We start from the raw sequence: 18056 nt of genomic DNA on the forward strand, positions 1-18056 counted from the left end.
TAAAATCCCTGCCCTACCCTGTGGGAACGAACTGGTGGTAAAATCCCTGCCAAATAACCTCTCACCCCAAGGATCTTAGGTAAGGGTAATTCCCTGCTATATTTTGCGGGAAGACAAAACCACCGCAATCATCAGGCACTGCGAGGACAACTGCAAGGTGAAAACACTGCCCTTTTCCCTAGTATACCCCGAGGGGGGTGGTAACAATTGACTGGTGCATGATAAGAGTAGAAATCAAAAGTGAGCAGGCAAATGCCGATGGTTTATCACACAATGTCATTGAACAAAATGTACTTACACTGAGAATGGCTCCAGGACATTTCTATGCACGTAGGTAAACACTCATCATATTCGTAAGCCAAATGCTGTGCGCATATTCATACAATTGGCTTCATTTAGAATGAAACTTTATAAATAAGTATGCGCATATTTGATATTTCTCCATTTTGCAAAATTGAAATCACATGATTTTATCAAACGAACTTGTATTGCTTGAAATTCAGCGTGTCAAATTAAACATGCTATCTACGGTAAGATGACAATAAATCCGTTTGATGGTGATAATCATTCAATGGCGACTTTATTGATATTTCTTCAATATGACACGTATAAAATTCACATCATCAGCATCCGGAAGTAGTGATAACATGTACATGAGTGAATCATTCGGCCGCTCTGATCAGAGTAAATGAGTCAATACAGTAGACTGGTACCCGAATTTACTTTTCCTCAAAAACACAAGTTATAACGTTAGACAGATACGCCGCATATGGTTTTTATTTTACATTAATAGTATTTAAACAATCAATACCAAAAATCATGCTGTATTTAATAAGTTTGTATTTAAAAAGAAAATGTCACGGAAACATGCAAATTGTGTCGAAAAAAAGAACAGCCCTGTTAATAAATTAATACCAACATTCTATAAAAAGGATAACAATACTTTTTAAAAAAAACAACAACAAATATCCTGGTTGTTTACTACTTAGACCGCACGCTTGATTCGGTTTACGGACCCACAAGACATTTCGAATGCGTGACGCACACCGTGGTTAGCTGATACTGGTCGCTTTTCGGATAAAAGAGAAAGCGGCTACCAGTCTATAAATAAAGAGCTTTGAACGGAAAATGTCAATGCGTACTTTTCCAATATGTTCATATTCTTATTGCGTTTAATCTGACTGTATGCAAGAACATTCATGTAGTTAACCGGATTAACTCACTCGCTACGTACCCATTTCTTGTGCTTCATTAAAAGAACATACAATTAGCTTGTTAGGAGAAATTTTGTTATTGGATGTTTTCATTGTAATCAGTTCTGGTACTACTTTGATTATTCAAATTCGCTAACGGCAATCCAATCAAAATACAGCGTATGAATACATTACATCAGTGAACCCCAGATGCGGCTTGAAAATGCAGACATCGCGGTTACGGCTATGAACTAGGCCACAAGTGCCCTAGTCCAAAAACCTTTGACTGTGATCTTGTGATTCAGTATATGTATATGTTGAGTTGTTTCAGTTGATAGGTGAATTAATTCCTTTACTTATACAAGGTGATGTGATATCATTAGTATAAGCCATTATTAGACATGTGCATGTTCTTGTAGTAATGTTTTTCATGATTATAGTACAGAAATAGAAGTTGTGTTTGCAGATAGCTGGCAATTACACATTACTAGTGTACAAGGTGCAGCCAAAATGACAACCCACATATATACCTTAGATGTATTTATTTTGATTCAATAGGCAATATTTTGAAACTATTTGATTATCCTGCTTTTTATAATGCATTTTGTAGCTTGTCAATATGAACATAATTGCTTTTTTATTTAATACTTTAATTGCATTGTTACGCAACAATGCAGCTTTATTGCATAATATTAAAGGCAACATATGATGAATACTTATTACAGGGCTACTTTTAGCAAGCTAATCGTGCAGATCGCAGTTGCTGCTATTATAGCAGATTGGTAGTGTAATTAAGGTCGTTGACCACCGCAGTTCTAAAACCAATTGGGTAGATAGTGCCCATACATGCACAAATGTGTCAAATGTTTGAAATGTTATGTTTATCTGCCCATGATAGAGTCTTTTTTATGGTTATAAAAGTATGCAGGCCTACTTTCTACTTTCATGTACATATATTTAATATGTTAAAAGGTAATACACAATTGATGAAGCTAGATTGTATTAGATCTTTGTTCAAAAATATTTATTTTGCATCCAATTGTTATTTGTACCGATTGTGTCGCAGGTTGGGTCCCTTGATTACATTTTTCTCACAGTTTGTGTCTCTTGATTCTTTATGTAGTTTGTGTCCGTCTAGTGAGCCTTGAGGACTTCATTATTGTTTCGTAGTTTGAAATTGGCAGTTTTTTGTAACATGTCAAATTTGTATATGCTTTGGTTTTGTACAGATTGTTTCCTTGATTTCAAACAGAAATTGTGAAAACCAGTTGTTTTCAGTGGGCATGCAGACTTGATTTTACCCATTATTCAGATTATGTTTCATTGTTTTGCAGTGGGCATGCAGTTGACGGAGAGTGGCCTACCAGCCAGTGTGCAGTACCTGGCGGGCGTTGACCAGCTCTTCATCAAACAGAAGATTGAAATGCTCGAGGGTAAGTCTTGCATCCAGCATTAGAACAAAAAGTGTTTCAATTTACCTGATTTATTCAATAATACTGATAAACATTATCTCATAATAAAATAGGAAACAGTTGCTATGGTTTTGAGGTAAATGGTAAGGTAGATATAGTCTTGAGGTAGTGGAAAAGCTTAAGTTGAGAGGTGAATGTAATGGTAGATATTGTGGTGAGGTAAGGGGAATGGTAGATCTGGTTGAAAGCTTAAGAGAATAGTAGATATGGTTGCAAGGTAAAGAGAATGGTAGATATGGTTGTGAGGCAAGGAGAATGGTAGATCTATGGTTGTGAGGCAAGGACAATGGTAGATATGGTTGTGAGGCAAGGCAAATGGTAGATATTGTTCTGAGTTAAAGGGAATGGTAGATATGGTTGAGAGGTAAGGGGAATGGTAGATATTGTTGAGAGGTAAGGGGAATGATAGATATGGTTGAGAGGTAATAGGAATGGTAGATATGGTTGAGAGGTAAGGGGAATGGTAGATATGGTTGAGAGGTAAGGGGAATGGTAGATATTGTTGAGAGGTAAGGGGAATGGTAGATATGGTTGAGAGGTAATAGGAATGGTAGATATGGTTGAGAGGTAAGGAGACTAGTAAATATGGTTGTCAATGAGAGGTAATAGGAATGGTAGATAATGTTGAGAGGTAAGGGGAATGGTAGATATTGTTGAGAGGTAAGGGGAATGGTAGATATTGTTGAGAGGTAAAGGGAATGGTAGATATGGTTGAGAGGTAATAGGAATGGTAGATTTGGTTGAGAGATAAGGAGAATAGTAAATATGGTTGAGAGGTTATAGGAATGGTAGATATGGTTGAGAGGTAAAAATAAAAATAGTACATAATTATCAGAAGTAACTTTAGCCTGATCGATTTTGGACAACCGGTATTAATTGTCACCAACATGACATTGTCAGCGACAATTTATCAATTGTACTCTATAATAGTTTTATCACTAGTTAATAGGTAGAGGGAATGGAAGATATGGATTAGAGGTAAAGGGAAAAGTAGTTAACAATGGTGTATCATTTGATCACCCCTTTCTTAAATCAAGGGAAAGCAACAGAAAATTCAATTTTTCTAAATCTGTTAAAAATCTGCCTGAAAGCTGATTAGCAAAAAAACATTTGTTTAACTCTCACAAATTTGACCCTCAGATTTACAACGGCTCACTGTCTGGTGAAAGCTAGAAAGGATTTTGTCTGAATTGAATGTGTATTGTTTAAAAAAGTAATTTTTTTACACTTTTGAACTGTTTTCAGTGTTGACTGGTTTTGAGACAAGGAATCGGTATGCTGTGTTAAACAAGGAGATGCAGCAGGTCTTCTTTGTACAAGAAGGTAAAGTGTCGCCACAGTATAAATAGCCCATCATGGTGTCACGCCAGTGTAAATAGCCCATCATGGTGTCACGCCAGTGTAAATAGCCCATCATGGTGTCACGCCAGTGTAAATAGCCCATCATGGTGTCAGGCCAGTGTAAATAGCCCATCATGGTGTCACGCCAGTGTAAATAGCCCATCATGGTGTCACGCCAGTGTAAATAGCCCATCATGGTGTCACGCCAGTGAAAATAGCCCATCATGGTGTCACGCCAGTGTAAATAGCCCATCATGGTGTCACGCCAGTGTAAATAGCCCATCATGGTGTCACGCCAATGTAAATAGCCCATCATGGTGTCACGCCAGTGTAAATAGCCCATCATGGTGTCACGCCAGTATAAATAGCCCATCATGGTGTCACGCCAGTGTAAATAGCCCATCATGGTGTCACACCAGTATAAATAGCCCATCACACTGCAGCCCCAGGTTTAGCTGATTAGTTTTTGAAGACAAAAGATGAGATTTTATGATAGGCTTGATATTGTGTCCACATGCAAAGGATTTAATCTTGGCTTTAGCTCAAAAAGTGTTTCAGATATTCAAATGGAACTTGGTACTTAAGACACAATACACACATGTGAGCAAGACCACGGCTGTGGCAATAATATTGGTTGACTTATGCCCCATTTTGACTAAAACATAACAAAATATATCAAGAGATAAACATTGACTTCAGCATGAAATGCTCTTTTTTATAAGCATTGATTTCTTCGTAGAAAAATTAATTTCAATGTTTCTTTGTATGAAATATACCATGATAGTGATGGGAAGTCTGAATGTCACTGTGAAGATGTTTAGAACTTTGCCAGTTAATGAAGATAAGAATAAAAGTAATTACTTTTTGTACTCAGCTTGAAATGTGAAATTACCATCATCTTGTCTTGAACTTTAAGTGATATTGCTTTCATTTGTTCTCCTGAATCTCATCGACTTAAAGGAAACAGACATGTTAAGATGTGTTATAAAAAAGAAATAATGTTATATATTTTACTGGTGAAAGTTATACACTTAAAAGAATGAAATTATAACACAGCTTTCTTTTGTTTAAACTTGATGCAGTTTCCAGTCATCAAAATTAGACTTTTGGATGAACAAGCCCGAATGCTTATACTAATGCTTGGCATCAAATTTTGTAACAAGCCCTGCTTTATAAAATTCAGCATTTTAGCAAGCCCAAAAGACATTTTACCAGTGCAGGGCTTGCAGGCTTGTGCTAATTTCAACCACTGCAGTTTCTCATAACTTTAAAACTGAGCAGATTTTTCTGTTTGCAAATGAATGCAAGTGTATCTGCCTGTGATTGACTTCTTTTATGAAAGAAACTGACTGCTGTCATAAGTGATTTGGCATATTCTTTAACAATATTATGTTGATCTTACTTCTGCACAGGGCCTCTTAACACCTACAAAGCGTCCATACATGTACTGGTTTGCAACTGAATTCACCCCAAAGAGCCATTAGAGTAATGCTCTAAAAAACACTTGAAAGAACGTTCAGTGCAGTGACAAACTCTTTGAAGTGTACGAAACGAAATGTTTGAATCCAATAATGATGCAGTACAAATGACTGTCTCTTAGGTTGAGAATGGCATTTTGATTGAGCTTTGTTTTAATGATTGACTGTAAACTGATTTACAGATTGCAAACAGTAGATAAATGTTCATATTTCAGAGTCATTACTGTACATTTCACTTTCAGAGTCAAGCCTGTGTGAGAGGTGCTTTTGCCCCATGAACCGTGGTTTTAACCTGCATATGACAGATAACAACACTCAGGTCAGTGAATCTTCTTAGTTTAAATTATGATATTAATATAAGTTCTACAATTTTAAATGCAATTTTCTATGGTCAATTGCCACTAAATGTAATTTTAACAGTCTTGATTTATATACAGTTGGAACTGCCCAAACAGTCACCTGTAATGGCCTGCATAAAGGGCCATTCAACATTTCGCTCAACTGAAATCCCTTTATATCACCCTTTTAAAAAGTTGTCACTTGCTGCCTACGACCCATTGCTAGCATAATTCACACCACTCCATTTCTAACATGATGATAGGGCACATGGCAGCTGACACTGACATAAGCATCTTTTCATTTCAACATCATATCAAGGTATAAACTGGAAACCTTTGCAAATAAATGTATGTTGTCATGGTTTTATTCTAGTCAATAGTGTCTGGTTATAACAACCAGGCTCTAGAGTAATTGGTTTGTATGACAATGTTACACAATATAATTCCCTAACAATTCAGCACAATACTCGTTACATGATTACTTGCACTTAAATATATTGTTGAAATCTGAATTTTCAAAGCCTGAGGTATGAAGCCAGTCGTAAGCCATACTTAGAAAGATTTAGACAGCTAAACTCACTAGCATTGACCATTTACATTGCAGGAGATCGTGCGTATGTCACGTGACTTCAAGTGTTGTATGGGGTGCTGCTGGTGTGGTGGGGGCTGTTGTCAGATGGTCATCAACGTTGAGTCACCAGTAGGCAGGCTCATTGGCCGTATCAAGACTGGGTAAGTCAAACAGGGAGACATGATTTAAAAGATTATTTTAATTTTGCAAATTTTCACAATATTTCTCAAACCGATTATGTGGCATGTTGAAAACCTGTTGAACTATTAATGCCAATGTTGTCTGATTGGATCCTTAACTCCCATGGAAGATTTTGAGTCAAGCCAACAAGGTACCAATATAAAATATTTTAACGCATACCTTAAAAGGTAATTTAAATTATTAAAACTCAGTAAATTACGATGTTCTTACGACTTTTTGACACCAAGCGTCATTTCAAATAACTACCTGGCATAATGTCAGTAAACAACTCACACACTTAATTTGCACAGTGTATTTGATAATGTTTGAAAGTTTAAGGGATGCAAGAAAACATAGCAATCATTGTTTCCAGACCAGATAGGAAAATCAGACCCTTGGTAACACTGTTTAGCCGGTATCTCAGAAAACAAATTTTTGCACACGCCCAAGGGTTCGATTCTCTCGACTGCATGGAAAGCACATGATAGATATTTATTTCTCCCACCTCAGATAAGTAGATCCAATAATTTTTTGCCCACAGGCGAAGATAAAATACCCTATTGGAACTCCCTTTTTAATGGTCATCACATTGTAATTACCTCCCTTGTTGGAGAATGTCGTCTGTAGCATCATGGAAACTTTGTCTTGTGGCAATATTTAGAACGTTAATAACTTATTTCTCACTTCAAATGTCACCATAAAACATTTTTCACGCACCTTTCAAGAAATAATGCTTTACTCTCCTTTGAACTATTTAAAGACCGATTTGACTATAAACATAATCTGAATCACTGCGTGCATATCCATGACATCCACGAATTATCACATATCCATACGCAATTATTTTCACTACACACAAAAGAGTTCCTGCAAAAAATACATTTTTACTTAATTTTGTTTAACTAAGGTGGGAGAAAAAGCATCTACCATGGCCGCTCATGTAAGATAGGTTCATCCCAACCCTCGCACAGGGTGTTTTGCAGAAACTCGGTAAATCTCGTTTCCGCAAAACACCCTACGCTCGGGTCGAGATCCTATCTTACACTATCTGACATGGAAGATAAGTATAATGTTCTTATTTGGCAAAATTTGTTACACTATTTCTATGACTTGCTATCCATCTTAAGTTAATTGTGCATGTTTAAGCAACTGATAATTAATGATAACCATAGAGCAATGAAAAGAATTATAAATATTTGGAAACTATGTGGGCTGACATTGGTGATGTTTTGTGTGGAAATGAGTTATGTTTCTGTAGTCTTGGACATTCTACACTACAATTTAATGAGTCTTTCCAGTGTCTACTTCAAGTGACTTTTGTCAAGAAAGAATCATCTATACTGAATTCCTTTAAGTTTGGCCTCAGTTACAGAATTTCCATATGCAAATTTACCACAGGTTATTAAGAAGTACGATTCCTCCATTTCTCATAAGGTAGTGTCATCCATATAAAGTATGGATTGTATCTTCATTGCCTTCAAAGAATTTCTGCAACTGATAATATAAAAGTTTTATTTTAGTGTCTTCTTAGGAACAGTATGCTATCATATAACATGTGCAGCATACTGTTAGTATTAATATGTTGGATTTAGTTATTGTTTGGTTTTATAACTGTATAGATAAAAAGATTTAGAGAACTACAGTATAACATACCAGAACTGAAATAACTGCTGATTTTATGCATGTTGTTTTCCCTAGAAACTCCAAGTGGAAGCCCCATATCCAGATATGTGATGCCGCGGACAACCACATGTTTACAGCGTGGGGACCGTGTTGCCCATGCCAGGCAGTCTGTTGTCCAGAGGATATCGATTTCCCGGTAAGACCGGATTGTATAGTTAAGCTGTACAGGTGATATGTATTGAAATGAACTTTTGTTAATACTTAATAATTAATAAGCCTCTGGAAAAACTTTTTGAAGGGGAGTATATTGGAGTACCGTTGGTCTGTTGGTAAAAATATGTACAAATCATATATACCGTAGATGTTAAGCCCACAGTTTTAGAGAAATCACTCTGATACTTGGCTTGTATTACTATTATAATGGGTAGAAGTGCTAAGCATATTTTTAGCGATGATTGCCTTATCATTTTCGTTTTCGTCTTTTGTAACTTTTCTCATAGGTTTAGGAATATCACTCAGAAACTTGGTATATATTATCACTCTTGATGTGAAGTGGTGGCCTGTATATTCTCTGTGAGTCACAGTAAGCCTACTCATAACTAGAGTTATGTACCATTGAAGATCATTATTACACTTTGTTGCTATATTGGACTCGATGGTGCGATATACTTCCACAATAACAGATAATTGGTTCACATTATCATCATGATGTGTGGTAGTATCTGACATATTGTAGCCCTACCAGTCTCAAGAGTTATGTGCCCTTTAACATGGTCTGTACCCTCAAGGCGACGTGCGGCAGTAGCCATCACGCCACTGACAGCTGTTACAGTTACATTTATTATACACAATGGATTTGGAGATATGTGCATTGTCCACAGGCAAATAAATGAAAACAATAACATTTCGGACATTGTATTTTACTTGGCAGTTTTTACAAAAATTTAACTGTGTTTGATAATTGAACATGTAAACATGATAAGTAGCAGTCCAACATATAGCAGCAGGTAGTAAATCTATAAAAACTACTTGTCTGGCCATAACATTTCCAAACCCATGTTTTAAGTAATAGTAAGAACTTATTATGTAGCAGTCCAACATATAGCAGCAGGTAGTAAATCTATAAAAACTACTTGTCTGACCATAACATTTCCAAACCAATGTTTTAAGTAATAGTTAGAACTTATTATGTAGCAGTCCAACATATAGCAGCAGGTAGTAAATCTATAAAAACTACTTGTCTGACCATAACATTTCCAAACCAATGTTTTAAGTAATAGTTAGAACTTATTATGTAAGATAATATTAATTAAGAATGGCAGAGCAAACAGAACTAGCAAGTCCTTCTTTAAGTCATTAAGATTTTACTTAATAATTTTAACTGTCCTAGATTATGATGCAAAAATATATGGAATGACATTCCTTTACATATACGTACCTTGAAAACACTTAATACATTCAAAGGAAATTATAAGCTTCATTTATTGTGTGAATGATAAGTTCTTTTACATGTTCTTTAACATATGTATATGTTTAATTTATAGTCATGTCCTTTGAGTGTCTGTCAGTAAATGTTTGGGTATGAATGCATTTATTAACAGAATGTTTAATAATTTTATATGTAAATGTATCTTTCTAGTTTTAACATTGACTAGTGACTTATTTTCAAGAATAATGCTTTTTCTTTTGTTTCTTTACTTTGAAGGCCATATTGAAAATTAGAATATATGTTCTCATATGTCTAAATGTGTAACCTTTGGTAAATAAAGCTTTTATTATTATTATTAATATTAATATTATTATTATTATTATTATTATTATTATTATTATTATTATTATTATTTGTTTTCAAGGCTGTTAAATACTTTGTCTAGTTCAGAATGGAACAAAGCAATTGTAAAAATAAACAATACATTGGTTAAATACTCAATTATTGATACAAGTAATTCAACAAAGAAATACGCACATTAAAATGTGAAACATTGAACTTGGCATACATAACAGATCAACCACATGGGTATTAATCAAGCGTACAGGGCAAATTCTAGCTTAATATTTAAAAGCAATGTTCTTTTAAAGTTATCAAAACTTGCTTATTTTTATTTCAATAGATAATAAGAAAGCTTAAATTGATAAAGGGCTAGAGATGTCTATGTAGTATAAGTGTCTGTCCACCTCCCACCAATGACGCTGTGGGTTTCAGCTCCAGACTAGGCTTTTCAAACAGGCACTGTGGTACTGGCTTGGACACAGGAAACAGACTTATGAAAAATTCACATCAGCTTGTAGCTGCTGTACAATCAAGCTAATATAAAATAGTCTACCTACTATTGAATTAATAAAGCTTTTCTAAGCCGAGTGGTTTTGTCTACCAACATGCAACTGCCATTCAAATTATGCAGAAAATGATTTCACAAGTCACACTACCAGGTAAACTGTGAAATTTGTTATCATAAGTTTTAGAAACTTGTGAAAAATGTAGTTTGTGAATTTTGTGGTCCAACGAAACATCATTAATATTTTGGTCATTGAGTTAAAAATGTAGAAATCTTTAAGAGACAAATGTTATCACATCAAACATAAATAGATGATCAGACTAATATCTGTAATTTTAAAAGTGTAACATAAATTTTGCCAAATCAATATGTAAAGATGAAAGTTAAAATGAACTGCATGAATGCTATCTGAGAAGATATCATTCAATAATACATTGTATGTATTGTATTTTTAGAATGGATTAACATCCAATAATATTATTCACCTTTATTTGTGATAAGTTCATTTCTGAATGATATCACTACTTTAATATTTACATTAATATAATTTTGACAGCTTATAATCAATATAGTACATTTACAGATAATATTTTATTTATGCTGTATTCTGACAAGGTTGAGCTAGAATTTGTCCTGTATGCTTGATTCACACTCATATGAATCGCTGTTTTGACTGTTCCATAACCCAATGTTAATGGTTTATATTTCAAAATGACTTCTGAAGTTTGCACTTAAATTGAATGGCATTAATCCAGGATTTGGGTTTATTATATAATTTATAAGTAATTTTGTAATAATGACTGTCAGCTGTATTGTCAAGTGACTATTGAATAAAAACACAAAAGTGAGGTGATAAATATATATTTTCAAGAAAACTATCTATGCTATGCAACCACTAGTGGGCTGATCTAAAATACAAGAGCAGTTATAGTCTGTTTCATATTATATTCTGAGTATTAAAGCATAATTGAGAACCTTTATCTATATTTATCATAAGTCATAGGCTTGTGTGTTAACTCCTATATTTATGGCAGATAGTCGATTGTTATACCTCAATTATGCATCTTTTAAGCAAGAAACAGATCTTGGGGGTCTGTCCCTGTACTTCAGTTTGATTCCAAATGTACATCATCATACTTGAATCATGAGAAACATTTATTTTACAGCATAATTTATCTATTGATTTAGCAGTTATTGTAGAAGTATTATCCCAGTAAGTAAACATTGTACACACATGGCCTCACATGCCCAGTACAAAAATATCCTGATTGAACTTGGTATAGAGACATATATTTATATCCCAGTGCCTTAGCCCGACTTAAAAATACACCGAGGCAGAACGGTCTATGGGGTTTGGGAGCATGCCCCCCCCCCCCCCCTTTGTAAAGTATCTTTGGTCGATGGGTTGTGTACATTGAGGCAAATGAAGTTGGTCGAAAAAAACATAATTTTTAGAGCCATAGAAATTTTTATATGCCAAAAAAACCTCAGTGTAGCTACGGCACTGTATCCAGTATGTCCAGTGAGTGTGGAGAAGGTTTCAACCCTTTAATGTAATTGCATAGGTCATTCTTACTTGCTTAAGGTCCATTGGTACATATGTTTTCATTGTTATGCTACTTTAGGCGTTCTCTACTTTATGCGTTTTCTCTGCAGCATTTCTGATAAACAACTTGTGTTTTTTTAATGTCACATGCATTGCAAAATAACAACATTGATTAATCACTAATAAAAGAGGGCTATGAATTAGAAATCTCGAGTTTTATATAGCATTAGATACATACTATTGTTTGAAACTAATACTAAATGATTCATGCAGTGGAGAACATGTTAGAGAAGGAGCATATGAATAGTGTTGCTTGCAAAAGCTTGCTGCAAGTCTACACCTTGCTAAAAAAAAAGTTGAGATCTCAGTTGCTGAATGTACTACAAAGTTATTGTAGTTATGAGAAAATAATTCTGCTCCAGGATTTACAGTATTCTGTTACAGATTTGTAATATTTCCTTTGGAAAGGAGAAACCTTTCCTTTAGAAATAGATATCTTGCACAACAATCATTCACGCTATGTCATAGGAAATATCTTTTATGTTATGATTTATATGGCCTGGATGATTTGTAGATCACAGACCCCGGGCTGACCCAGCGTGTGGGGAATGTGGCAAAGGTGTGGCGTGGGTGTTGCCCGGAGAGCTTCACTGACGCTGACCAGTTCAGGGTCACCTGTAAGTACATGTATTTCACACTTGCACATTTTCACTCTGATCAACTGAGAAAAAACAAACAAGTTGTGCTCTTGGTATTTCATTACTGCATAAATTATACTGTTCAAGGTTCAGATATTTTGTATTTTTATCCCCCGCCTTGAAAAGGCGAGGGGATATAGTAATGGACGGCGCGATTCTGTGCGTCTATGCATCCGTCCGTCCCACATTCATTTCTAATGTTCCTGAGAAACTACCCTTACCATTGATTGGCTTTTGTTACAAAAAATGCCCCCATGAGGGGGGGATATAGCTGTCTGTGACCGCTCTTGTTAAAATATGAAACATGAACCCTATAAAGTTTTGAAACATTCATTATGATTTGTATTACAATATGTATTGTCTACATGATGATTATTGATGGCTGTTCATTTGTTTATATATTTTAACATGTCATTCACATAAGGATCATTTTGTCTTTTCATTTAACCATTCATTGCTTTCATGTTGGAGTCCTTCATCTAGATATTGAGAACATTCTACGGTTCACATAAAAACTGGTCCATATGTCATACATTACATTATTTCTATATGAGAGCAGACAATTTATTCAGTTCTTATGGCTCTTTATTTCATTTTCAGTTCCCATGGACATGACAGTTGAGTGTAAGATGCTTATGGTGGCTGCTACCTTCCTCATTGTAAGTACCCGGTGTATGGGATTAAATATGCTTTAGTTTCGCGCAACTTCAGTTTTTGCAATTATTTTAAAATTGATCAGGTTGCAAATCTAAAGTTTTTTTGCTAGTATTAATAAAAGTTGTAGTGAATCAGACAACCCGGGTTCAATTCCCGGGCGGAGCAGGTCATTTCTGTTGTGATTGGTTATGAAATCCTTTCTACGACCATTCGCAATGTACCACTGCCCCTTGCATGTACAGAAGTTGTCAGTTCCTTGCAGAGGTGAAGGCACCTAGAACTGGTTAACCTCCCAGGATAGGTGTGCAATGGTTGAACTGTCACTCTGGGACCCTTCAATGTGCTAACGCCAAGACCTGGAGTATAAACTACTAACACCACCAAATTCGCCTAACAAGAAAATCATGAAAAAAAGCATCTTTTAAAATTTCAGCTATCTATAGCTCTGGTAGTTGTAAATCAGTATAGCTGTGGAAAAAATCTTTTCATTTAGGAAAAAAGGCACGGCTAGACTCTTTATCATACACTTTATGATTTATTGCATTTATGTATCTTATAAACAAAAATGTTAAGTTGTGTATGATTGGATGAGAAAATTTAATGTTAGAATGTGTTAAACTAATCCCCCAAACAATACTAAAAACTGGGGGGTAGGGGACATGTTAAATTAAAAACAAAGCTATATAGGGCTATAACTTTTTCTATAATGTATTTTCAGTCATGTAATAAGTCATGAAATTAACATATTTGTAATCAGCAAGTACTACCCTATCAAATGACATTCATGGTTGTATACGGGTTGTTCATGCTATATTGACAAAGCATAATAGTGTACCCCTCCGATGATGGTATTCAGACAGGGTCATCATTGTCAATCAACATTTTTAGCTCCACTGGCCGAAGGCCATGGAGCTTATGTCGTCACAGATTGTCCGTCGTGAGTGCGTGCGTGCGTGCGTGCGTGCGTGCGTAAACTTTTACTTTAAACGACATCTCCTCTGAAACTGATAAGCGGATTTTGACAAAACTTCACAGGAATGTTCCTTTGGTGGTCCTTTACCAAAATTGCTCAAATGGTTCCGGTCCATTGCACAATATGGCCGCCAGAGGTAAAAATAGCAAAATCTTTAAACGACATCTCCTCTGAAACGGTTCGGCAGATTTTGATGAAACTTGACAGTAATGTTCCTTGGGTGGTCCTTTATTAAAATTGCTCAAATGGTTCTGGTCCATTGCACAATATGGCCGCCACAGCTAAAAATAGCAAAATCTTTAAACGACATCTCCTCTGAAACGGATAGGCAGATTTTGATGAAACTTGACAGAATTGTTCCTTGGGTGGTCCTTAACCAAAATTGCTCAAATGGTTCCGGTCCGCTGCACAACATGGCTGCCAGGGCAAAAAAAATAGAAAAACCTTTAAAGAACATCTTCTCAGAAACCGATCATCAGATTTTGATGAAACTTAACAGAAATGTTCCTTGGATGGTCCTTTATCAAATTTGCTTCAATGGTTTCGGTCCACTGCACAAGATGGCCCCCAGAGGTAAAAAGAAAAACCTTTAAACGACTTCTCCTCAGAAACCGATGATCGTATTGCAATGAAACTTGACAGAAATGTTACTTGGGTAGTCCTTAACCAAAATAGCCCAAACAGTTCTGGTCTGCTGCACAACATGGGCACCAGAGCTAAGAATAGAAAAAAACGTTAAACTACATCTTCTCAGAAACCGATTATCAGATTTTGATGAAACTTTACATAAATGTTCATCGGGATGCCCTTTAATCAAAATTGCCCAAATGGTTCCGTTCCGCTGCACAACATGGCAGCCAGAGCTAAAAATAGGAAAAACCTTTACACCACTTCTCCTCAGAAACCGATGATCAGATTTTGATGAAACTTGACAGAAATGTTCCTTGGTGGTCATTAACCAAAATTTGTTAAATGGTTCCAGTCCACTGCACACCATGGCTGCCAAAGCTAAAAAATAAAAAAAACCTTTATACGACTTGTCGTCGAAACCGATGACCTTTTTTCGATAAACTTGACAGAAATGTTTGTTTGGTGCTCCTTTACTCAAATTGCCCAAATCATTTCGGTCCACTGCACAACATGGCAGCCAGAGCTATTAAAGTAAAAAATTTTTTTAAATAACTTCTCCTCAAAAATTGATGATTGTATTTCTATGAAACTTGACGAAAATGTTCGTTAGGTGGTCTTTGCTTGAACCTTTTGGCCAGTGGAGCACAGGCACTGATGTGCCTCTTGTTATATTTTGTGCAGTGACTCTTTAAATGGACTGTACACCGAATTGGCACCAAAAAAGTTTTTTTCTGTAACGAATCTCAGGACAATTATCTAATAGAATGTGTTACGCTTTGATATCATAGTTGTAAAAAAAAGTACCAAAATGTAAAAATAAAAATTGTGTCGGAGACCGGGTTCGAACCCGTGTCGCCAAAATTGCAGTCTAGCGTCGTAGCCACTGAGCTACCGTCGTAGCCACTGAGCTACAACGGCTTACTCTAAATGGATGACATAATTAAGCTATGTATTAAGCAATTTTCTTTTTTTTTGCTATTTTATCATACGGACTACAGCCCCTTTAAAAGGAAGTTGGTACATTCATGATCAGAGGTCATAACTTGATTTTCTTGCAAAATGATTTTTTGTCAGAAGCATAATTGGAACTTATTTTACTGATTTCCCTCCTCAAGCCTGTCTTGATTTAATGTTGCAACAATTGCATTCTGGAACAAAAAACAATGACATTCATTTTTGCAGAAACAAGTCAACAAGATTTAACGTTTTCACATTAAATTATTTTTTCTTACCTGTATTTACTTTCTTCAGTTTTAAGAGCATAATATGGATCACAATGCCTCGCACTGTTACTGTTATGTTGACTCAGATATGTTGTCAATTTTCAGGAATTCTATGTGTTTGAGCAACAGAAGAAAAACAACAACAGTGGTTAAACACAGAGCACAACAATGGAACCGAACAAGAAACTGTCATATTTTTTATTTCAACCAATCATTCTTTGACATTCAATTTTTTTAATATTTAATTATTGTTTTGTGAAATTGTCAATCAAAAATGCTTTATTTAAATAGTTTGAATATAAAGATAATTCAGTGAATCTACAAGGAAAAGTGTGATAGTGAATTTTGTGTTAAATACAAGATGAAATATATATTTTTAAAGTACCGTAATACTATTAATTGTATTGTTGTTTTTTAAATGGATTAGTAGGGATAAAAAAGATTTGTAATAATCAATTATGCCTAGTTGTAGATGTATATATACTTATATAGAAGAAGTAGAAATAAGTATGTATTGTTGGGTCAAGTAAACCAATACCAGAATGTACAATGTATTTTTGTATACCATTATACTGTAGTACTATAGTGTCTAATTTGTAGCTATTATTGGCTATATTTGGACTGTAATATTCTGTGTTTTCTTGTATATTCTCAAGGTGTTTTAGGCATGTGCCATCCATCATAATTAAAAGATTTTATTCAATGACGAATGTAAATTTAATATTAAAAAAATGTTTCTTAAATATTTGTATGCCTTATCCATTTTTCTGTGTTGAGCTGTAACTTTGTCATGTAGGGTGGAATTTTTAAAAATTATTTGTAAGTACATAAAGATGACATGGCACATGCATGACCCAAAACCCTACCTCAAAGGTCTTGGCCACAATTAAGAGTTTTATCTTTTTGGAATGCTGCGTGTATGCATGTACAGTAGTATAATTGGTTGTGTCAGGTCTGTAACTTTGTCATGCACAGAGGGCTTTAATCCCCCTACCCCTTACTGCATCCACACTTGACATCAACCATCATGTGGGTGGGCATATGGTTTTTATAAGTTTCAGGCGGTTCCGTAAATTTTGGAAAATCCCAATTAAGAATAGAGTTATGAGCAAATTAATGACAATTGAACAAAAATGTTTTATATTGATATGTAACTTACACAGTAACTGTTGTATGTGCTGGGTGGTTTTCAATCACTTCACATTTTCAGAACCTTTCCTTCATATACTCACTGTTTTACTCTTCTATAGCCTCATAGATCTTCGTTGTTAGGCATAACGGATGTAATGAAGGCATGTGTATGTTCATATGGGAACCAAGGATTTTTTTTATTGTGTACCATGATAATGTAATTTTAGAAATATTTTCAGATTTATCTCTAAATCTCGAACAAACTGTAAATCTCGGTATACTCAGAGGAGGACTGGAAAGAAGAGTGGGAATATCCACATAAAAACCTTTAATCAATGACATATATTTATTTAACCATGACTCTCTTACTATTGGCATTAATATAATTTTAAATTTTTAATCAGTTTGATATGATTTATAATTTTTATTGTCTTCTCATGTTAATAACTAATCCATTTCTGTTCTGATACTTCCTACGGGTGTTGTATTCTGTTTATATTAGTGTGTTTGGAAATAAATCATAAAATCTTTGATTTGATTATTCAATGTTCAGAGAAAATGCAAATACAATATACGTGATGGCATTTCAAGGAATTGTTTCCCAGCCCGGTCGTATGTGAGTTTTGCTTATTGTCACCAAGCCAGGCAAGTGGGTTTTCTCCTACACAGGGTTTCTCCCACAAAAAAACAGACCACACTTGTATAATGTGTATAATTGAATAATCG

The 18056-nt window shown here is 35.1% G+C and overlaps 1 protein-coding gene across 1 annotated transcript in view; it reads left to right on the forward strand.

The window, feature by feature from the left end:
- The window catches only part of LOC128213244 (phospholipid scramblase 1-like), a 28815-nt gene extending 10954 nt beyond the window's left edge, over window positions 1-17861 (forward strand). The window contains exons 3-10 of the mRNA XM_052918814.1: window positions 2528-2626; window positions 3911-3988; window positions 5727-5803; window positions 6427-6554; window positions 8272-8392; window positions 12593-12695; window positions 13317-13375; window positions 16305-17861. Of these exons, the coding sequence (XP_052774774.1) occupies window positions 2528-2626; window positions 3911-3988; window positions 5727-5803; window positions 6427-6554; window positions 8272-8392; window positions 12593-12695; window positions 13317-13375; window positions 16305-16352 (713 nt within the window). The 3' untranslated portion in view covers window positions 16353-17861. The remainder of the gene's footprint in view (window positions 1-2527; window positions 2627-3910; window positions 3989-5726; window positions 5804-6426; window positions 6555-8271; window positions 8393-12592; window positions 12696-13316; window positions 13376-16304) is intronic.
- Window positions 17862-18056: the final 195 nt, after the last annotated feature.

This window comes from Mya arenaria, chromosome 2, assembly GCF_026914265.1.
Source record: "Mya arenaria isolate MELC-2E11 chromosome 2, ASM2691426v1".
NCBI lineage: Eukaryota > Metazoa > Mollusca > Bivalvia > Myida > Myidae > Mya > Mya arenaria.